At 37.3% G+C, this 23,720-nt stretch overlaps 2 protein-coding genes across 6 annotated transcripts in view; one reads left to right on the forward strand and one right to left on the reverse strand.

Annotated features, from left to right (window-relative positions):
• FAM186A (family with sequence similarity 186 member A) overlaps positions 1–9,763 on the reverse strand; it is a 70,110-nt gene extending 60,347 nt beyond the window's left edge. Inside the window, exon 1 of the mRNA XM_081821671.1 lies at positions 7,470–9,763. Within this exon, the coding sequence (XP_081677797.1) occupies positions 7,470–7,637 (168 nt within the window). The 5' untranslated portion in view covers positions 7,638–9,763. The remainder of the gene's footprint in view (positions 1–7,469) is intronic.
• LARP4 (La ribonucleoprotein 4) overlaps positions 1–23,720 on the forward strand; it is a 207,018-nt gene that overhangs the window by 122,706 nt on the left and 60,592 nt on the right. For 2 of the 5 annotated variants that reach the window (XM_081821659.1, XM_081821660.1), the window contains exon 1: positions 11,235–11,402. The exons of 1 other annotated variant lie outside the window; for it this stretch is intronic. In XM_081821659.1, the coding sequence (XP_081677785.1) occupies positions 11,385–11,402 (18 nt within the window). In that variant the 5' untranslated portion in view covers positions 11,235–11,384. Of the gene's footprint in view, positions 1–9,759; positions 10,101–11,234; positions 11,403–21,223; positions 21,273–23,720 lie in introns of those variants that run through there. 2 more of the 5 variants (XM_081821663.1, XM_081821661.1) reach the window with 2 other exon arrangements.

The raw sequence follows: 23,720 nt of genomic DNA on the forward strand, positions 1-23,720 counted from the left end.
CTAAACCCAATTCAGAAAACTTATCCTTAAGATTCTGTTTCTCCAGAACCACTCTCTCTATACCAGAATCTGTGTTAGTAGTATTAGTCAGGTTTCTCCAGAGAAACAGAAACAATGGGATATATATGTACACAGGTAGATAAATATATATGAAGATCTATTTAAAAAATACATATATATGTGTGTATGTGTGTATATACACACACACATATATATATCTCTATACATATATATATATGTATAGAGATTTATTATAAAGAATTGGTTCACATGATTATGGAGGCTAAGCAGTCTCACGATTTTCAGTTGCCAAGCTGGAAACCCAGTAGAGCCTATGGTATAGGTCCAGTCCAAAAGTCAGCAGGCTCAAGACTCAAAAAATGCTAATGTTTCAGTTCATATTTGAAGGCAGGAAAAGACTAATGTCCCAGCTCAAGGAAGGCAGGGAGGTAGAGCTCCCTTTTTGTTCTATTTAGGTTTTTAATTGATTGGATGAGACCCACCCACATTAGAGAAGACATTCTGCTTTACTTAGTCTGATTCAAGTTTAATGTCATCCAGAGACATCTTCACAGACTTACTCAGAATTTTGACTAAATGTCTGGGCACGCTGTAGCCCACTCAAGTTGACACATAAAATTAACTATCACAACTATCAACACAGCAAAAAGCCAATACACAGAATGGAGGAAAATATTTGCAAATCATATATCTGATAAATGGTTAATATCCAGAATATACAAAGACTTCCTAGAACTCAACAAGAACAAACCCAGTCCCAAAATGGGCAAAGGATTTGAATAGACATTTCCCCAAAGAGCGTATATACATGGCCAACAAGCACATGAAAAGATGCTCAACATCACTAGTCATTAGGGAAATGCAAATCAAAGCCACAATGAGATACTTCACACCCATTAAGATGGCTGTTATCAGAAAGGAAAAAAAAATAACAAGTGTTGGTGAGGATGTGGAGAAACTGGAACCCTTGTGCACTGCTGATGGGAACATAAAATACTATAGCCACTACAAAAAAAGTAAGGCAGTTTCTCAAAAAATGAAAAATAGAATTACTATATGAGCCAGAAATTCTACTCCTCTAAGTAAATAGTGTAAATGAAATAATAAAGGTCAGTGTGGAAATCAGTAAAATAGAACACAGAATTAAAATCTGTGAAATCAAAAGCTAGTTCTTTGGGGCTCAGTCGGTAGAGCATGTGACTCTTGATTTTGGGGCTGTGAGGTCAAGCCCCAACTTAGGTGTAGAGATTACTTAAAAATAAAATCTTTAGGGGCACCTGGGTGGCTCAGTCAGTTGAGCGGCTGACTCTTGATTTTGGCTCAAGTCATGATCTCAGGGTCCTGGTGGGATCAAGCCCTGCATCAGGCTCTGCGCTCAGCTGGGAGTCTGCTTGAAGATTTTCTCTCCCTCTGCCCCTCCCCTTGCTCACTCGCTCTCTAAAATAAATAAATAAATCTTTAAAAAAGTAAAATCTTTTTTTTTTTTTTTAAGATTTTACTTATTTGTTTGAGAGAAAGAGAGATCGAACACGAGTTGGGGGCAGAGGCAGAGGGAGAGGGAGTAGCAGACCCCCGGTGAGCAGGTAGCCTGATACCAGGCTCAATCCCAGGACCCTAAGAGGCAGACACGTACCGACTGAGCCACCCAGTTGACCCCCAAAAGTAAAATCTTTAAAAAAAAGTTGGTTCTTTGAAAATAACAATAAAATTGATAAACCTCTAGCCAGATAGATAAGAGAGAGAGAGAGAAGACAAATTGCTAATATCAGAAATGAAAAGTGATATTATTACAGATTCTACAGATAATAAAGGGATAATAAGGGATTATTATGAACAACTTTGGGCCAATAAAATGATGTAAGATAAAATGGACAAATTACAAGACACAAACTGTGAAAGCTCACTCAAGAAGACGGATAACCTGAGGGGTGCCTGGGTGGCTCAGTTCATTAAGTGTCTGACTTCAGCTCAAGTCTCAGTCTTGGGGTCCTGGGATCAAGCCCTGCATCAGGCTCCCCGCCCAGTGGGTAGTCTGCTTGTCCCTCTCCCTTTGCCCCTCCCTCTGCTTGTGCTCTCTATGTCTTTCTTTCACACAAATAAATAAAATTTTTTTTAAAAAAGAAGACAGATAACCTGAATAGCTGTACAATTTTTTAGAATTGAATTTCTAGTTTAAAACTTTCCCATGAGTTAAACCACAAGTCTAGATGGTTCCATTGATTATTTCTCCTACCCCACCCAAACACTTAGTGGGTTTCTACCAAACATAAAAGGAAAAGCCAATTCTCAAAAAGTCTTACAGAAAATTGAAAAGAATAATTCTGAGTCTATAAAGCTAGCATTAGTCTGATGCCAAAACCAAGGTATTAAAGAAAACTACAGACTAATATGTTTTATAAACATAGACACAAAATTAACAAAATTTTAGCAAATTGAATACAAGATAATAAAAAGAATGCTACATTATGAGTAAATGGAATTTATCCAAAAAATGCAAGGTTGGTTTATCAGTCATAAATCAATGTAATTCCCTATTTTAACAGATTCTAAAAGACAAAACAAACAAACAAACGAACATGACTATCCCAATAGATGCAGTAAAACCTTTTGATAAAACCCAGTATCTATTCCTGATTAAAAATATCAGCAAGGGGCGCCTGGGTGGCTCAGTTGGTTAAGCGACTGCCTTCGGCTCAGGTCATGATCCTGGAGTCCCGGGATCGAGTCCCGCATTGGGCTCCCTGCTCGGCAGGGAGTCTGCTTCTCCCTCTGACCCTCCTCCCTCTCGTGCTCTCTGTCTCTCATTCTCTCTCTCTCAAATAAATAAAAAAAATCTTTAAAAAAAAAAATATCAGCAAGGTGGGAAAAGAAGAGAATTTCCCCAACTTGATAAAGAATGTCATAAAAAAATATACTGCTACTATCATACTCAATGGGGGAAGACTGAATGCTTTTCCTTAATATCAAGAAGAAAGCAAGGATGTTTCATCACTTCTATTCAACTTTATACTGGAGTTCCTTGACTACTCAGTAAATTAAAAAGGAAGTTTATTTATTTTCCTCCCTCCCCCCAAAAACAAATTTGAAATGCACACAGATATGAAAAGGGGAATCAAACTGCCTCTTTTAGCATATAACAGGGTTGTCTATATAGAAAATCCCAAAGAAAGTATGAAGAAAATCTATGAGGACTCATAACTAGGTTTTATTATACAAGATGAACACACAAAAATCTATTGTATTTCTATATATTAGTTGTGAACAATTGAGAATGGAAATTAAAAAGCAATACTATTCGCAATAGTAAAAAAATATGAAATACTTAGGGACAAATCTAACAAAAGATATGCAAGGCCTAGTGCTTCTGAGAAAAAATTAGACCTAAATAAAAAGAGATATGCTGTTTTCACAGGTCAGAAGACTCAAAATTAAGTTCTCAATTCTCCCCGAATTGATCTATAGCAGCAGGCTTTTTCCCCCAGTAGAATTTGACAGCCTGATTCTAAATTTTATATGGAAATGCAAAGGGAGAAAGCAGTGTAGATAGAGACAGTTTTTAGGTTATGAGTGTTTGAGTGTGTTACGCCAGAGAAAGAAGCCCAAGAAGAGGAAATGAGGGTAAAAGGAAGATGTGAGAGAAGTTGGGCATAATTGAAAAACAACAAAGTTGGAGAACTAAAAGTTTATGATTTCAAGAATTATCATAAAACCTCAGTAATCAAAAAACAAACAAAAGACCAAAAACCCTCAGTAATCAAGACATTGTAGTATTAGCATAAACATAGATAAAGAGATCAAGAGAACAGACTAGAGAGTCCATAAATTCATACATATATGGTTAATTAATTTTCAATAAAGGTGCAATGCAATGCAATGGAGAAGGGATAGTCTTTTAAACAAATGGATCTAGAATAATTGTCTAAAAAACCCCACAATATCTCAATCAATATCTGATATCATATACAAAGATTAAGACAAAATGAACCATAGACCTAAATGTAAAATTCCTAGAAGAATACATAGGAGAAAATGTTTGTGACCTTGGGTTAGTCAAAGTTTGCTTTGAAAGAAAGAAAACATTGATAAATTGGACTAAGGAGTTTCGTTCTTTGAAAGACACAATTAGTAGAAAAAGACAAGCCACGGAATGGGAAAAAATATTTGCAAATCACTTATCTGCTAAAAGTTGCAATCAAAATACATAAAAATACTCAAAACTCAATAATAAGAACCTAGACTTATAAGCTTTTAAAATATGGTCAAAATATTTGAACTACCAAAGAAGACATACTGAGTGCAAATAAACTTGTGGAAAGTTGCTCAAAATCATTAGTCATTATGAAACTGCAAATTAAAACCACAATGAGATACTATTGTATACCTTTTGGAATGGTTAAAATTAAAAAGACCAACAACATCAAGTGTTGATAAAGATGTGGAGCAACTGCAAATCTCATATACTGCTTGTGGGAATATAAAATAGTATAACCACTTTTTTAAAAGTTTTAATTTAAATTCCAGTTAGTTAACATACAGTGTAATATTATTTTCAGGTGTACAATATTATCATTCCACGCTCCCACAAAACACCCGGTGCTCCTCACAAGTGCACTCTTTATTCCCTTTCTCTATTTAACCCATCCTCCCACCCACCTCCCCTCTGGTAACCATCAGTTTGTTGTCTATAGTTAAGAGTTAGTTACTTGTTTGCCTCTCTTCCCCACTCCCAACCATGTTCATTTGTTTTGTTTCTTAAATTCCACATATGAGTGAAATCAAATGGTATTCGTCTTTCTCTGACTGACTTATATCACTTAGCATACTACTCTCTAGCTCCATCCACATCGTTGCAAATGCAAGATTTCATTCTTTTTATGGCTGAGTAATATTCCATTGTATGTGTATACCACATCTTCTTTATCCATTCATCAGTTGATGGACATTTGGGCTTTTTCCATAATTTGGCTATTGTTGATAATGCTGCTGTAAATATAGGGGTGCATGTATCCCTTCAAATCAGTATTTTTGTATCCTTTGGGTAAATACCTAGTAGTGCAGTTGCCGGGTCGTAGGATAGTTCAATTTTTAACTTTTTGAGGAACCTCCATACTATTTTCCGGAGTGGCTGCACCAGTTTGCATTCCCACCAACAGTGTAAGAGTTTTTCTCTTTCTTGGCATCCTTGCCAACACCTGTTATTTCCTGTGTTCTTAATTTTAGCCATTCTGACAGGTGTGAGGTGATATCTCATTGTAGTTTTGATTTGTATTTCCCTGATGATGGTATTGGCACAAAAATAGACACATAGTTCAATGGAACAAAATAGAAAACCCAGAAATGAACCCACAACTATATGGTCAATTAATCTTCAACAAAGCAGGAAAGAATATCCAATGGAGAAAAGATAGTCTCTTCAATAAATGGTGTTGGGAAAACTGGACAGCAACATGCATAAGAATGAAACTGGACCCCTTTCATATACCATATACAAAAATAAATTCAAAATGGATCTAAAGACCTCAATGTGAGACAGGAATCCATTAAAATCCTAGAGGAGAACACAGGTAGTAACCTCTTTGACATAGGTCTCCTGAGCTAATGGAAACAAAAGCAAAAATAAGGTATTGGGGCTTTATCAAAATAAAAAGCTTTTTTTTAAAGATTTTATTTATTTATTTGACAGAGAGAGAGACAGCGAGAGGGAACACAAGTAGGGGGAGTGGGAGAGGGAGAAGCAGGCTTCCCGCTGAGTAGGGAGCCCGATGTGGGGCTCAATCCCAGGACCCTGGGATCATGACCTGAGCCGAAGGCAGACGCTTAACACCTGAGCTACCCAGGCGCCCCAAAATTAAAAGCTCTGCACAGCAAAGGAAACAATCAAAAAACTTAAAGGCAACCTACAGAATGGGAGAAGATATTTGCAAATGACATATCTGATAAAGGATTAGTATCCAAAATATATAAAGAACTTATAAAACTCAACACCCAAAAAATAAATAATCCAGTTTAAAAATGGGCAAAGACATGAATAGACATTTTTCCAAAGAAGACATCCAGATGGCCAACAGATGTATAACCACTTTTTAGAAGTTTGGTAGTTTTGTTTTTTTTTAAAGATTTTATTTATTTGACAGAGAGATACACAGCGAGAGAGGGAACACAGCAGGGGGAGTGGGAGAGGGAGAAGCAGGCTTCCCGCTGAGTAGGGAGCCCGATGTGGGGCTCAATCCCAGAACCCTGGGATCATGACCTGAGCCGAAAGCAGACGCTTAACGACTGAGCCATCCAGGCGCCCCAAAAGTTTGGTAGTTTTTAAAAAATTGAACATTTATATACTGTGTGACCCAGCCATTCCAACCTAAGTATTTATCCCAAAGAAATGAAATGTTTATATAAATATGTCTATAAAATAAGTCATGAATAAATATACAAATATTCATAGCCAATTTCATTTTTGGGGGCAGAGGGTGAGGGAGTAAGAATCTTTTTTTAAAGATTTTATTTATTTGAGAGAAAGTAGATGCTGTATGATTCCACTTATATAAAATTATTTTAAAATGCAAAATAATCTATAGGGACAGAAAAAGCAGATTGGCAGTTGCCTAGAGATTGGGGTGGGGGGGTTGGGAAGGGTATGTGGGAAGAATTGTAACTAAGCGTAAGGAAACTTTTTGGGGTGACGGGTAAGTTCATTATGTTGATTGTGATGAGGTTTTCACAGGTGTTTATATATATCAAAACTTGTATACTTAAAAATATATACAGCTTATTATGTGTCAGTTATACCTCAATAAAGGTGTTAAAAGCAAACACCAGGTTACTGTTGTTAGTTGTGGGGAGTTGGAGCAGGAGTAAGTTTCTTTGGAGAATGAGAAAGTACAAATATTTAGCACTCCTTAAACATAGGAAAACACTTACTTGAATTAATTTCTTTTAACCTGATTTTGTTGTATTCTGAGAGAACAGAACGCAGTATACCCTTAATTGTTTGGAGTTTATTGGATTGTTGTATTATTCAAGCTTTTGTTCATTGTCCTCGGGTTTCTACTGGCCAACAAATCCACCTTCCAGAGCTGGAATTCAAACCAAACTATATTTCTTCATGTTAAAGCTATTTGATAAAAGTTTAGTTGAGAACAAATGAAAACTATTGACTGAAATTAGGTATCAATATTAGCTATAGATTTCTATTTTTCTTTCTATCCCAATCACTCAGTAGCACATGTGATTTATTTCTTAAAAGGCTTAATTAATTCTGATAGGAAAGTAAAAGAGACTAACAAAATTGGAGCATGTTATCCACAGAGTCAGGTGAAATTGTCATTTGAAATTAAAGTTACCTCAAACACAGTCAAAGATCATGAAAATAAAATGAGTTCAAAAAATGTAGCTTATCATTGAAGGTTAAAAAACAGTTGTAATCTGTAAACTTTGCATTGATGACCTACCTCTCTGGCTCGATAAAGCTGTGCTTGCTCGATCCTAGAGATGACATTCTGTACTGCAAATGGGATCTCCAGCTGAGGGACCCCTGATTTATAAAGGGCTTTTCTGGACATGATGGAATCCTCAACTTCTTTTTCTGATTCAGATTCGCCATCTATCCCACTTTGCATTTTGATAAATCCTTTGAAAAGTTGAGTGATTTTCTTTTAATTCTTCTTTTTTCACGGAATATAGGCAAATGCTAATAAAGGTGTCCACAAGGAAGCTAGAAGAGGTCTTTCTGCTCCCAGAGGTTGTGGTTTACCCTAATTTGTTGCTAACCATGGTATTCCAGTCCTGGTGATGTCATAGTAGATCCACTGTGACATCAGTGACTCAAACATCTCTAGAGTGCTTACTATATGCAGAGAACTAGGCATTCTATCTATATGCTGTGATGGTAGGGGGGAGGGAGGGTAGGAAATAGACAACAGGAACGCTAAAAGAAATAGAAGATATAGCCTTGCTTAAATAAGCTTATAATCTAGGTGTTAGAATTCAAGATCCAGTATATCAAATGTAACTCCTGATTCTTCTCTCTTCCTGAGGTTTTGCTTAAGAATTTTAAACCTGTAATTGACTAGTTGTGTTACAATGCCCTCAGCTGCCCCTCAACTTGTCCTAGACATGTAATAATTTGGAAACTATTATTTGGATGAAGATCACACTCTTTGCACTGCCTAGTTATTCATTTTTCCAAGGAACGTGACCAAAGAAGGTTTTGAAATTCCATAGCTGGCTGGAGAAATTGAAGGGAAAACTGGACGCTGCTTTGTTACTGAGAGGACTACTCTGGGCAGCTCCTTTGATTGCAGAGGAGTTGAAAGGATTTAAGACACTGGAGCAATTAAAGGATAGGGTAGTTTTGTTAGCTGTGTAGCTTTTTTATTTATTAAAAAATATGAAACGGTACAGAAAGTAATATAACAAATAGCCATGTGCCTATCACATAGAATGAACAAATATTAACATTTTGTCATATTTGCTTCAGAAATTTTTTTTTAAGATTTTAAAAAAATTTATTCATTTGAGAGAGAGAGAGCATGCGTGAAAGCATGAGCATGAGCAGAGGGAAGGGTCAGAGGGAGAGGGAGGAACAGACTCCCTACTGAGCAGGGAAGCCCCATGCAGGGCTCAATCCCAGGATCCCAAGATGATGACCTGAGCCGAAGGCAGCGGCTTAACTGACTGAGCCATCCAGGCGCCCCTGCTTCAGAAATTTTTAAATAAAATAAAGCATTAGAGATCCCTTTTGGTGTTCTCCCTAGACTCCTTCCTTCCCCTCTGTCCCTTTACAGAGACAATGACAGTCATGAATTTGATGTATTTATGTCTAGTCTCTGTTTATATAGTTTTACTACAGGTGCATGTATTCACAAACTACATAATATCATCTTTTAGGTTTTTGACTTTATACAACTTCCTATGTTGAGTTCTTATTGTAAACTTAGTCCTATGTTGAGTCCTTGCTAACTTGTGAAGTTAAACAATTTATGTATTTCAGTCCTTCAGAGAATGGGAGACAGGGGAACATAAAGTAGTTGCCTTTGAGAAATGAATCAATATAGAGAGAGCAAATTAAATATTCTCCCTTCTAATATCTCATTGTCTAAGTTAACCCCTCCTCTGTGTTCCCAAAACACTTTGTAAACTTCCTATTATAGTACTTATCTCACTGGAATGTAACTATTATTTGTCTCTGTCCATTAGTTGGTGAACTTCTCAAAACCAGAGGCTGTGTTTTAGGGGTTTTGTTTGTTTTAAACCTTTGACATATTCTTCCTCAGTTCCTCCTCAGAAATTTTCCAAAATTTGGATATTCATTATCGTTTCAGACTCAATTCCTATGGAAACTTAGTTCTAAGCCCCAGAATACTTTCTTTTATTGTTAATTGCGTCCCCTCACACCCAGTCATAAAAATTACTCCCTCCTTTTCTACAAATCACAATTAAGTCCATTCAAGGAAGTTAAAAATGTTTTCTGAAAGGATCGCAATTAAGAATTATTTTGGTAAATGTTAAGTTTGATTAAAATATCCATCATTATCCAGCATTTCTTGAACTTATCAATTAATCTGTTTAAGTACTTTTTTGATAATATTAGATTGTGAGATCCTTAAATAACTTTCATTTCTCTTGATTTTTTTTTACATTGCTTATCCCAGTAGGCATTCACAAAGCAGCCTGCATGCTTGTCAACTAAACTAATTTAGCATTATTGTGCTCTCTCCCTCTCTCATATTTTTTATGCAGCATGGGATTCATCAGCAACTGGAAATGAAGGCTTTTTTAAAGCAAAATTTAAAAGCTCCCTCCTTACCTTTCAATTTGGCAAGCATTTGTTGAGTGATACTACTACTATGTGGCCACCATTATCTTAGAATGTGAAGAATATACTATAGGGCACCAGTGAAGAAACTAAAAAACGAAAAAAAGAAAATAATTTAAGATAGACTATTCAAGTGCTAATAAGGGACATGAAGAAGAAATCTGTGGGGAGCAGTGTCTTTGGGAAAACCCTATGGAGAGAGAAAGTTGATTGACAAATGAAGGCATTCCAGATAGTGAAGACACCTTGAGCCATGGCTTTGGAGGTGAGTGTTGAGTTTTGTCTTTCAGGGGAAAGGTGAGGAGACTGGTTTAACTGAGATGAAGTAATGTTGAGTCTACTGTAGATCAGATTAGGGAGAGGATGGAACACAAATACCAGGAATTTGATGGAGAAATTAATTTGGTATTCAAGTAAACAAGTGAGTAGATTCATTAGAGATAAAGTAAGGGAGATTACATGGGATCAGAATGGTAAGGTCTTGAAAGCAAGTAACAGTTTGGTGAAAATGAAACCTTTAATTTAGAAAGATTTTTGAAATAATAGAATGGGAAAAATCAGTGGAAAAGATCAAGACATAATTATTTCAAAGGATAAGTGTCTGAACTAGGATATAGAACTGGGAGTGATAGGGAAGGATAAAGCTTACTAGGTATTGCTGAAGATAATAAGGAATTTGGATCATCTAACAGAAAAGTATAAAGACCATTTTTAAAATTTTGTTTTTATTGTACTTCATTTGAAGTGACAGTGACAGAACATCACCATATTAAGTAGCTTAGATGTGGGTACCTGATTTAAGCGAACACAGGGCAAAGTTCTTTAAAGGTGTTTTTAAGGGAAACCCGCACTTCTAGAGGGCTCCTTCAACTGTAAAATGGGGATAATATCTATTGCATGCGGTTTTTAAAAGATTAATTCTCATAAAATACTTAGAATAATGCCAGGCACATAGTAAGCATTCAATATACAGCAATTGCTATTAATATATTTACTGTAACTGCTACTCGCTTTTTTTCTTCTCTACTTTTCTTCTCCGAGCCGCCAAATTTTCGGAAGGATTGGGCGTCTGTCCAGTACACTTCACACAAGCTCGGCTTTTCATCAGATCTAGATTTTGAACTATGAAAACTGCGTAATTACAGCAGTGGTAGCCCGCCGTTTGGCGAGGGATAAAATGCGTCAATAAGATTTTTACACACCCCCGTGGTACAGAATGGTGCTTTCCTCTGATCGCTTCCCTCCTCCCCCCAGGACTGATGATAGTACCTCCCATGCTGCCGCTGGAAAAGGTAGCGCAAAAGTTGAGCGCGACGAGGGGTTTCTCTTCTCCCGGAAGCAATTGTTCTCTAGAACCGGAAGCAGTTGCTCTTTCAAGGGAGGTGGGACTGGGCGGGTCAGGCCGCAGCGGCTGACGGCGGGGGAGGAGCCGGGTCCACTGCCGGGTGGAGGGGCCAGGCGAGTGTCCTTATCCTAGCAATTGGGGCTCGGGCCTGTAAGCCCGTTGGAGTCGCGGCGGCGAGAACGATTGGGCTGAGCGGAGGAAGACATGTTGCTCTTCGTGGAGGTGAGTGGACTTGGTAATGTCGTCCTGCTGTGAGGAGAGCAGGAGTGGAGGCGCCGGCCGGTCCCACCACCATGTGACTTTCCAGGCCGTACACGCCGCGGAACCGGCAGATAGGCTGACACAGCACCTGGGCCGTGCAGGCCTGCGGCTCCACTCTGCGCTCTCACAACACTTTAAGAACCTGTGGGAAGTGAGGGCCGTAGTGGGGGAGAATTGAAGGTGGAGAATCCAGGCTTGTCTGGTGTGAGGTGCGAATCAGAGGAAGGGGAAAGTGTCCCATATGGACCTCCTAGAGGAGGCACACAGGCGGGGGGGTGGGGGGGAGCAGGGCGGGGGCGGAGTCTGCAGAGAAAAGGGTAATCAGGTGGGCGCGTTGGGCGGGGGGGGGGGTGGTGGTGGAGAAGCGAGGTCTCGCGGGGCCCTCTGGGAGGGAAGCAAGCAACATGTGGGGCCGCGGAGGAAGGAAGGTGAAATTCGGTATAAGTGTGTTGAAGAGAAAGTTGAAAGCTGCATTTTAGCAACCCCCACCAAATTTTGTTTGGTCCCCGTCCCTAAGTCTCTGGAACGTTCTGTGGGTGGAAAGCGAATTACTGTGAACGGAGGAGACGCCAATAGGCTTTGGAAGCCTTGAAAGGCACCGCTTTGACCTTTTGTAAAAGTTACTCAGGCAGTGGCTCCGTGATGAGGGTTTGGCTTTATGGACGGATAAAAGCCCTTATACGAGGAAAATTCTAAGAATGAGAGAAACCTAGTCCGAGGAAAGCCGGGTTTGTTGGGTTTTTTTAAAATATTACTTAACAGAAGTACTTTTATTTTAACTGGAACGTGTGCTGCTGGCCTATTTTAGTTTTAAAGGTAGTGGATACCTACCTTACACAAATACGAGGTTTAGTTTCTCTTATTTGTTTCTCTTGTGTGCAGTGAGCATCAGCTGACTGCCTGGCTAATGCTTTGAGTAGATTCCAGATCATATTGTTCTTGAATTGTGAAAACGTCAAACCAGCAAAGCTGCAACTTCGCAACTTGGCACTTGTTAACTATGCCCATAAAAAGAATCTTTTCAATGAGGGAAGGAATTTACAGGTTGTATAATGGATCGAGAAGCCAGGGCCAGTCTATGGCAGGTTTTTTTCCCCCCCCTCTTTCTAGGAGGGAGGGATGGATTTTACTCCGTAATATTCCGGCATAAAGTAAATACATGCTTTAATTTTTTTTTTTAATCTAACCGACAATGTGTAGCTGATAAATTTGAGATCTTTAAATTGGGTTTTAAAGAGACCCAGCTACCTTAGAGTATGTCCGACATTGGTAATAAACATTCATTGGAACACTGCCAAGTGAATCTTGAAAAGATTTGAGATTACTGACCTCATTCTGTTTACCGTTTTTTATCCTCATTGTGGGTTTTTTTCGGCAGGATAAGAAATCAGATATGATTTTAAACAGTGCCAGTTTGTATTAGGAACGTTATGCCATGCAAATGCTTCAGATTTTAAGTGTGATGTGTTTTGCTGGGCAAGAGAATGCGAAGTTTTATTCATATTAACATGAATTCCAAAATACACTTTTGAGTTCCAAATTGATTCGTTTGGCTTTGTTAAAATGTGAACTTTAATAATTGCTCCATTTATTGAGTGTTTAAGCTAGATCCTCTCTTGTGTCTAAAACAACATTGCAGTGTTTTACAGATGAGAAACACTGAGGTGGAGAGGTTAACTTAGAAGTAAAGTAGTGGAATTGGTATTTAGATATAGGTCATTCTAGTGCCAAATCATGGCTTTTATTAAACTGTTAATTAATATTTCCACTAATCATTTTCTTTGTGAACCAGTATGTGGTTTTTAACTTTTCTCCTATAATGACTGAAAATTAACAATGTCACTAAATATTTGGGGCTGAATATATGGTATTAAAATCAGTAAAAAAAAAAAAAAAAGGTAACACACTGGTTATGTGGCATTTTTTTTTTAATTTTTTTTTTTTTTTAAAGATTTTATTTATTTGACAGAGACACAGTGAGAGCAGGATCACAAGCAGGGGGAGAGGGAGAGGGAGAAACAGGCTTCCCGCAGAGCAGGGAGCCTGATGCGGGGCTTGATTCCGGGACCCTATTCCGGGACCCTGGGATCATGACCTGAGCCGAAGGCAGACGCTTAACGACTGAGCCACCCAGGCGCCCCTCTGTGGCATTTTGTTAGCTAATGTTTGATTCTTAGAACTATAGGAATAACCTATAGGATTTATTTTATTTTTTTAAGATTTTATTTATTTGACAGAGACACCGCAAGAGAGGGAACACAAGCAGGGGGAGTGGGAGAGGGAGAAGCAGGCTTCCCCCCTAGCAGAGTGCCCAGTGTGGGGCTGGATCCCAGGATCCTGGGACCATGACCTGAGCTGAAGGCAGACGCTTAACAACTGAGCCACCCAGGCGCCTCTAACCTATAGGATTTAGAAATTATTCTAAATGAGTGAACCAGAGCTCATGGTTTGATGCCTGAGGTCATTCAGGTGCAAATAATGTGGGGACTAAAGTCTGAAGTCTGGCGTGTAGAACACAAGTCTCTGGCTCCAGAACTTATTTTTGCACTTTCCCTTAATCTAAGAATTCTTAATCTGGGTCTCTGGTTAGAATTGACAAAGTCTGTGAACTTCATTGAGGGGAAGAAAAATTGCCTCTTTATTCTGACTAGCTTCTAATTAAAATCTAGAATTGAAGAGAATTGAAAATTCTTTTTTTTTTTTTTTAAAGATTTTTTATTTATTTATTTGAGAGAGAGAATGAGATAGAGCATGAGAGGGGGGAGGGTCAGAGGGAGAAGCAGACTCCCCGCTGAGCAGGGAGCCCGACGCGGGACTCGATCCCGGGACTCCAGGATCATGACCTGAGCCGAAGACAGTCGCTCAACCAACTGAGCCACCCAGGTGCCCGAGAATTGAAAATTCTTGAAATTGCAATGGATTCAACAAGAGAAATATTTTCATATATTACAGTTTTTGCAGGTATCTTGAAATACTGTCAATGTTCATTACACCTTGTTATGTGTTTAAAAATCTTGTTATTTAATGCATTAGAAAAGCACATTTATTACTAAAGTAGAAATTTAAAAATATTTTGATAACTATAATTGGTTTATTTTGTGATCCTGTGCATTTCAAAATTTAAAAACATTCTGAGGGGCGCCTGGGTGGCTCAGTCGTTAAGCCGCCTAAGACCTTTGGCTCAGGTCATGATCTCAGGGTCCTGGGATCGAGCCCCGCCTCGGGCTCCCTGCTCAGCGGGAAACCTGCTTCTCCTTCTCCCACTTCCCCTTCTTGTGTTCCCTCTCTCGCTGTCTCTCTCTCTCTGTCAAATAAATTTAAAAAATCTAAATAAAAAATAAACATTCTGAGAAGAGATCTATAGATTAATTAGACTGCTAAAGCGGTCCATGGCACAAGAGGTTAAGAACCACTTTGCTGTAAACCAAGTTGCTTGTGGATTATCTTTGGTAGGGCTTCTCTAATATGGAATCTGGGCCCTTTGCAGTTGTGTTCAAAATCTTTTACCTGTGTGCATTTTTCTGGAAAGACCCCAGCTTTTAGTTTATAACTGGAATCAGTGGGATAGATAATAGTAATGATAATGGCACTATAATAATAGTGATATACACATATATTGTACTTAACTGTGCATGAGGCCTGTTAAATGTTTTTGCATGTGAACATACATATGCATCTACTCAATCCTACCTACGAGGATTTTAGAGATAAACTACGCCACAGAATTTAAGAAAGTTGCCCAAAATTACACAGCTAGTGAATATTGAAGTTGGAATTAGAACTCTGCTATCTAGCTATGCTGCAATAGAAATCTACAGGCAGACAGGGAATCCTGTTTTAAGTAATACTTAGAGGTAACTTTTTTAACTTAGTCTTGCTGACAAAGGGCTATATTGATTTTAGTAGTTTATTGGGTTTTTTTCTCACTATGTTCTGAAGGAGACATATACAATGTCTGGCTCTCTGAGAAGAGGTAAAAATGTTTGGATAATTCACAGAATTTTCAAAGATGTACCGACATAAATTCCCTTAAAACACGTTCTGTAAGTTCAAAACAGCATCATGCTTCCTTCTATCAAATTATTTAAATGACAGGTTACACTTTTTTTTAATGATTTTTATGGTTGCTAACGTTTTTGTTTTTCAGATCATTTTCCCCCCCTCTAATATTTTTAGCAGTTACGTCTGCTTTAGTTGTTTGGCCATGTTTTAATTGGGTTTCTGTCTCAATTTGAGTTTTTCCCTGAAAATGAATACTTATAACCACTTATTTAGGTAATAATGACTTTTATGCACTCTAGGATGCTTTAATAACTCTTAGATAACTTTTAAAATTCTTCTTATTTAAAATACAGATAACATAAAATTTAATGATCTTAAACATTTTCAAGTGTATAGTTCAGGGTTATTAAGTACTTTTACATTTTTTTTTTTTTTAAAGATTTTATTTATTTATTTGAGACAGAGAGAATGAGAGAGAGAGAGCACATGAGAGGGGGGAGGGTCAGAGGGAGAAGCAGGCTCCCCGCCGAGCAGGGAGCCCGATGCGGGACTCGATCCCGGGACTCCAGGATCATGACCTGAGCCGGAGGCAGTCGCTTAACCAACTGAGCCACCCAGGCGCCCAGTACTTTTACATTGTTGTGCAACATCACCACTATCCACATCCAGAACTCTTCATCTTGCAAAACTGAAACTGTGTGCATTAAACAATAACTGCCCATTCCCTTCTTCCCCCAGCTCTTACATAATTTTTAAAATAATTTATTTGACTTCTAAAGTTTTCTGCTTTTTTAGGTAATATTTTAAATTTTAGATTAACCTTAGAATCTGAAATCATTTATATTATAGTAATCATAACATTGTGCCTTTCACCCCAAATATAGTACTGGTTTTTCCCATTTAAATAATTTATTTGTAAGGTGCCCGGCTAGCTCAGTCGGTAGAGCATGAGACTCTTAAATAATTTATTTGTAAAATGTTAATAGATGTCACTGAGTGAAAATGATTTTTTAAAAAAATGACTTAGAGGGACGCCTGCTCATTCGGTTAAGCAGCTGCCTTCGGCCTGGGTCATGATCCCAAGGTCCTGGGATCTAGTCCCACATCGGGCTCCTTGCTCAGCAGGGAGCCTGCTTCTCCTCCTCTCTCCCTCTGCTTGTGCTCTCTCTGTCAAATAAATAAAATCTTTAAAAAATAAATTAATTAAGAAAATAAAAAGTGACTTAGAAGAAGAAAGTGCCTAAACAAATTGTGAAATGATTGCCAAGAGAAATTATAAATAAGTGAATAGCAGTTTCTGAACAATGTGATTTTGTAATATTTATTGGAGGTAGATGCAGAATTTAAAAATGAATAAAAATATTTTCAAGTAGAAATATTTTCAGATGCAATGGACTGAGAATGAAGTAGGAATTATCTTTGAAATGTGAAAAGTAGACTAAAATGCTTAGAAATGAGCATAGAGATGTAAAAGTACCTTTTGGTGCTTCAAATTATAGTGAACTGGTTTACAGTTTTCTGAAAAACCAGAAGCCAGGAATATTGATATTCAACTATTTTGTATCAGTTTGGGTTTGTTTGGGCTATCAGGCATATCCGTATTACTTCCATATTACTTCCCAGGTAATGGAAATGATCCTTGATAGTAGTCATGAACATTTCAAATCTGTAATTTTGATTTTCTACCTAGGAGCTTTTTTTTTTTTTTTTTTTAAGATTTTATTTATTTGGCAGAGAGAGACACAGCGAGAGAGGGAACACAAGCAGAGGGAGTGGGAGAGGGAGAAGCAGGCTTCCCACTGAGCAGGGAGCCCGATGCGGGGCTCCATCCCAGGACCCTGAGATCATGACCCTGAGCCGAAGGCAGACGCTTAACGGCTGAGCCACCTGGGCGCCCCACTACCTAGGAGCTTAAGAAAAGATTTTGACCCTGTAGTTGAAATGGGGTCTGAGTCTATATTGCAGAGGAGCGGAAAGCAGAGGAAGTTGAGAAACTATAATACAGCTATCATTGTGAAGTCATTAAAGATTTTTAACCTCTTTGAAGATCCTTAAGTGAAAATGGAAAATGACTCTTTAGCTCTGATGGTGTTCACAGCATTTTCTTTTATTGTTTCTATATTCTGTATTTTGCTTAAATTTTTTCTTTAATGTTTAGTTCTTGAGGCAGGTTTCCAGTCTTGAAAACATTATAAACTTTTGCATTATGCACTGTGATTTTCTCTAAGGACTTTGGAATCCTGGGTTCAAATGTTAGTTGTATGACCTTAGACAAGTGACAGCTTTTTGGAACCTCAAGTTCCTATCTGTAATTTGGGAATAATAATTTCTTCTGACAAAGTTAGTTTGTGTTCTTGATGTTTATGCTGTTTATGATGTTTATGTATTAAGCCTTTTAACACAGTCTAGAGAAGAGCTTAAACGACAACTATCATTTGGTCATCATGGCAACTCTGTTGTGGTGTAAATTGTCCAGTATATAAATAGTAGCCTTCCAAAATGACTGTAATTTGTGCCTGTTTTGTTGAACATTTTTGGAAAATTTATTAAAACTACATCATAATGGCACTGGTAATTGCAAAAACTACTGTGAGATAGCACTGATTTAAGAGATATATACCTTAAAAAAAGAAGAGAGAGAGATATGTATACCTTTTTGAGTTCTAATCTGAGCCTTGTTACTAATTTACCCTGATTTTGGGTAAGCCAAACGGGTTAATTACCTTATTTTAAATTTTTTATAGCTTAAGAGTATACTTTTAATTGGGCAAATAAAACTTATAAAACAAGAAGGAAGATTTCAGTATGTTAAAATACAGACTCATTTATATGCAAGATTTAAAGGAATACAAATGATAAAATGCAAATAGATTTATATTTCCTCTTTTACGAAGAAAATTTTTTCTAATGTGCACGTATAGGTAAATGTAAGAAAAAGAAACTTTTGAGTATCACTTACTCATGTGTCTTCTCTTGTCTGTTTCTTGGAATAGAGCCAAACTTTTGAGCCAAACTTTGGTCAGAAAATATCTCTGTATTTATAAATGACTGACTCTAAACCAAAGACAGCGGAGTTCTCTTTCTTTCTTTTTCTTTTTTCAGAGGAGTACTTTAGATGAATATTGCTAGGGGTAGAATATGAAGTGTAGACTTAAAGCCAGACTCCAAGGATGAGGAGTTAAGTTTTGTTTGGTTTATGTATTATTGAGGGAAGAGAAAAGCATTTTGTGTGTCAAAACAAAGTCAGGAGTAATCCAGGGTTTGTGTTGTACATAGGTGGCCAGTACTTCATACCACTACATATTGCAAACTACGAAATAGGTTAGTGTGATCATACATCCCATTTTGTCCCAGATAGTTATAGTGTACACCTCTTTTCTGGAACAGATGTCCCATCTTGTTTCATGCTCAAAAATGTCCTGATTTGTATAACTTTCAATTTTTCAGAAGAGACTGTATGCTTATTGGCAGTATTTTTCCCCGTATCACTAACAGTGCACATAAGTTGGTGCTAAAATATTTGTTGTTGAATTAGCTATTAGAAATTAAATTTCTGGAATTTACAAAAATTTGCAGTTAAGCAAGGTAAGAGAAATATAGGATTATTCTAGCCTTTTGAGTTAGGTAAAGGAAAAAAATGGGGCAGTGATTGAGTAATAATGATAAGATACATTTATATACAGGGTTGCACAAAAGAGTGGTTAAGAACTGGGGGCAGGCTCAGCCCCTTTCTATTTGTTATGACCTTGAGCAAGTTGTTTCACCTCTGCTTCTCAGTTTTCTTATGTATAAATTGAGGATAATACTAATAACATATGAGGATAATATTAATTTGTCTTACATAAGATTGTTAAGAAGATAGTTAACATAAAGTACTTCAAATAGTATCTGGTGCGTAATAAATACTACATGTGAGCTGCTGCTTTCATATACACTTAGGAAAGACAATCTCATCTTAGTTTTCTGGTCATTTTTATTTAAAAATAACAGTTTGCTGACTTGACTATACACATTTCTGAAAAGGATTATTTTCATATTTAATACCGATTTGAAGTTGGAATTTTTTTAAATTTCATTTGTATAGTTAGCTATTGGCTTTATCAGATGGACAGTTTGGAGTAAAATGACTCAGTATGTTGAGGACTATTTAAATTACTTAAATGCTAAATACCAATAGAGTTCTTAATTTTAATAAGGGAGTTCATGAATCTCCTATAGAACTTTTTAGGGAGAAGTTTGTAGTTCTGATTATATTTTCAGAGTGATCCTTGATGCCCCCCCGAAAAGCTAAGCCATTAATCTATGGAAGCCTGTTTTGTTTTGTTTTTTTGTTTTTAAACAGTCAATAGATGCCATCTAACTGAGGTGTGGTGGGAATTTGGGGATATAAGTCTTTCCTTCTGATACCAGAGGATCAGCAGTAATAGCTTTATTGATGAATAAACTTCAGATTTTCTTCCACAGTGGAGAGTAAGTGAATCCTGATTCTTGACTACTTGAAGAGTTTGGGGGAAATGACTTCGGGTGGTCCAGTTACCTTGCTATTCAGTGTGAGCCGTAGACCAGCAGCAAACTTAGTTACCCAGGGGCTTCTTAGAATACTCTTAGCCTCTGTCCCTGAACTGCTGAATCAGAATCTGCATTTTAGCAAGATCCCTAGATGATTCTTTTTTTTTCTCCCTATGCACAGTAAAGTTTGAGAAACACTCATATAGCATTTGTTCATCCATTGATTCATTTAAAAAATGTTATTTGTTGGCCTCCTGTGTGCTAGTCACTGTTCAGGGTGCTTAGAGAGCAGTAAACCATACATAAGGTCATTGCCATTGTGGAGCTTGCTGACAAAATAATTCAGATAAAGATAAGTGCTTGTGATAGAGGGTAAATTTTATTGCATAAACTGCCATGAATATTATCTTTTTTATTTAATTGAAAATTAGCTATGGCCCTAGGATAGAAAAGTACCTTGGCCCTGAGATAGAAATCAGTGCAGAGCTGAATTGACCTGCTCTGAGGACCCTAGTTATCTGGTGGCATACCCAGTTTTTTCTGGATTATTAACCACTCTAGGCAGAACTGAGCCAGGGACCATTTGGCTTGGTGAGGAGATTTATAATATTCCTTAAATGGTATGTAACTGGTTATCTTTTTTTTTTTTTTTTTAATAACTGGTTGTCTTAAAACTTTAAGGTAACTGTAGTGTAGTGGTTAAGAACCACTGTAAAATTGTATTGGCAGACTCCCAACTGCCTAGATTCAAATTCTGCCTCTGCCTTATTAGCTTTGCAATATTGGGCACATTACCTTTGGGTAAAGTAACTTTTTAAAAATTTTTTTAAGATTTTATTTTTAAGTAATCTCTACACCCATTGTGGGGCTGGAACTCAACAATCCCAAGATCAAGAGTCACACGCTCCACCAGTAACATTTTTCTTATCTGCAAAATGTGGATGATAGTAGTATTTAACTGAAGTTGTTATGAAGGTGAATTAAGTGTTCCATAAATGTTAGTTGTTATTCTTCCCTGTCAGAATGGGTGAAAAATTCCCAGTTTAATTTTCATTTTTGTTTTCATGAAATACCCCTAAGCATCTTTTAGTAGAATCCTGAAGTTTTATCCTAGATGAAATGACAGGTGTTTGTTTTGTGTCTTTCTTTTTTTTTATAAGTACTTGTGATTTGGTGTTCCTCTCAATATTGGAGATGTAAAAATTAAACCTGGATGATTGATTTGCCATGAGGCAAATAACTTTAATTAATTTATACACTTTGTTTTTCAGCATTTGTAGGGTTAAGTGGCTTGGGATTTCTGTTTCTGATAGTAAATAGGTAAGTAAAACAAATGGTTAGATATGACCAAAGAGATAGTTTCACCATATTCATGATGACTTTTTTCTGACTTGGTTCTTTTACCTTAAAACTGTTGTCTTTTGTGACCAGAGGGTATCGTTTTGCCAGGAACTTGATATCTCTCTTTTTTCCTTTCATTTATATCACTCCCCACATAGGAACTGGCATAAAATGGACCAATAATGAAGACTGCTTTTGGCTTATTTGGTGATGACATATATTGCTTAGATACAGAGGTGGTGATTGATCTGTTTTATGGACTGACAATTTGGATATTTTTGTGGTGGTTTTGGCAGCTGGTTTCAGAGTGCACTTGGACAGTTTACATCCTTTAACAGGTGTTTTATGTAACTGTGTAGCCTCAGGGGCTTACTTCTAGTTCTGTGGAAGAGATAAGGATTTTGATGGAATTCATTATTAAATCCTAAACAAAATTAATCGAACATGGTTATTGAGAATTTAAATGAGAAAAATAAGCCTTTGTTGTAGTTAAACTGTCTTGTCAGATTCATTATTGTGTCATTTTAAAGACTATTTATCATAGAAAAACACAACTTTTTTGTTGGATGTTTTCGTTTCCAATTTTTCTTTATGTGGAGTAATTCGATACAGGACACTCTTGTAGAAAGCTTTTAGGTTAAATTTTACTGCAGTAGGTCAAAGAGTGAACATTTTAAAAGTTTTTCATACCAACATGTCTATTGACAGATTGCTTTCAGAAGTGTTTAGGACAGTATTGTTGCCCAGTTTACTGCATCTTTGTCATCATCCGGCATTCTAATTTATAAAAGTTCACCATATAGGTTAAAATGAAATAATTGATTTATTTTGCATTTCTTCAGTGACTAAGGTGATTGAACGTTTTTCCATGTTTATTAATTGTGAATTGGCTTTTTGTTTGTGCTTTTCTTATCTTCTTTGAAGGCAAGTCTTATATCACTTGCCTAGAATGATTTTCCCAGTTGATGTGTCTCTTAATTTGGATCTTAAATGTTTCATTATATATTTACTGATTGTGAAAGCAATTGTTAATTATATGAAAATACAGAAAAGTACAAAAATGAAAATAAAAAATGCTACTGCTTAGAGATAACCAGTCATAACACTGATTTTGTCTCTCCAGTCTTTTCTGCGCTTGTGCGTTATTTCACAAAATTCAAAATTTCTGTAATAAGGTAGCAGCTTGCCTTTTTTCCAAGTTTCCATGAATGCTTTCAATGCTTCTACAATATTTTCCCCCATTTATAAAAATTTTATTTTGAAATAATTACAGATTCACAAGTTGCCAAAAAAACACAGGGTGGTGTCATGTACTTTTATGCCCAGTTTCCCCCAGTAGTAACACCTTGCCATAACTATAGTATGTTGTATAAAACTAGCAGATTGATATTGGTACAATCCACAGAACTTACTCAGATTTCACCAGTTTTATATACAATCTGATTTTAAGGCTCTGAGATAATCTTTATATGGCTGGACTATAGTTACTGAACAAATCCTCTGTGGTTGGTGCCTTAGTCCACACAGACTGGGTAGCTTGTAAACTCAGAAATTTAATTCTGGGAAGTCCAGGATCATGGAGTCGGCAGATTTGGTACTTGGTAAGGGCTTTCTGGCTCATAGTGCCTTTTTGCCAGTGTCTTCACATGGTGGAAAGGGCTAGGGTCTGGGATCTCTTTTAGAAGAGCACTGATCTGGGGTTCCTGGGTGGCTCCGATGCTTAAGCGTCTGCCTTTGGCTCGGGTCATGATCCCAGGGTCCTGGGATCGAGCCCCACGTCAGGCTCCTGGCTCAACAGGGAGCCTGCTTCTCCCTCTGCCTCTTCCCCTGCTCGTGCGCTCTCTCTCTCTATCTCTGTGTCTTGAATGAATAAATAAAATCTTAAAAAAAAAAAGAGCACTGATCCATTCATGAGGGCTTTGGTCTTCTGACTTAGCACTTCCCCAAAGCCCCACCTTCCAAATCCATCACATTGGGCATTAGGATTTCAACATATGAATTTGGGGGGTACACAGACATTTAGACTGTAGATAGCAGTTAGATGTTCCTAATTTTTCACTGTTACGAAATCAGTGTGGTGAACATCCTTGTACTTACATAGTTTTCCATATCTCTTTCTTTTGAGTAGATCTCACAAGTACATTTCTAGATAAAGAATGTTTATTTTTTCTGTATTGAAGTATTATTAACATACAGTGTTCTTTTAGTTTCAGGTGTATGATATGATTTAGCGATTCTAACATTACTTAGTGCTTATCACATTAAATGTACTCTTAGTCCCCTTTATTTCACCTGTCCTCCCACCTTCCTCCCCTCTGGTAACTACTAGTTCTCTGTATTTAAGAATCTGTTCTTGGGCGCCTGGGTGGCTCAGTTGGTTAAGCGACTGCCTTCGGCTCAGGTCATGATCCTGGAGTCCCGGGATCG

This window comes from Leptonychotes weddellii, chromosome 5, assembly GCF_054177405.1.
Source record: "Leptonychotes weddellii isolate Sample4059 chromosome 5, ASM5417740v2, whole genome shotgun sequence".
Taxonomy (NCBI): Eukaryota; Metazoa; Chordata; class Mammalia; order Carnivora; family Phocidae; genus Leptonychotes; species Leptonychotes weddellii.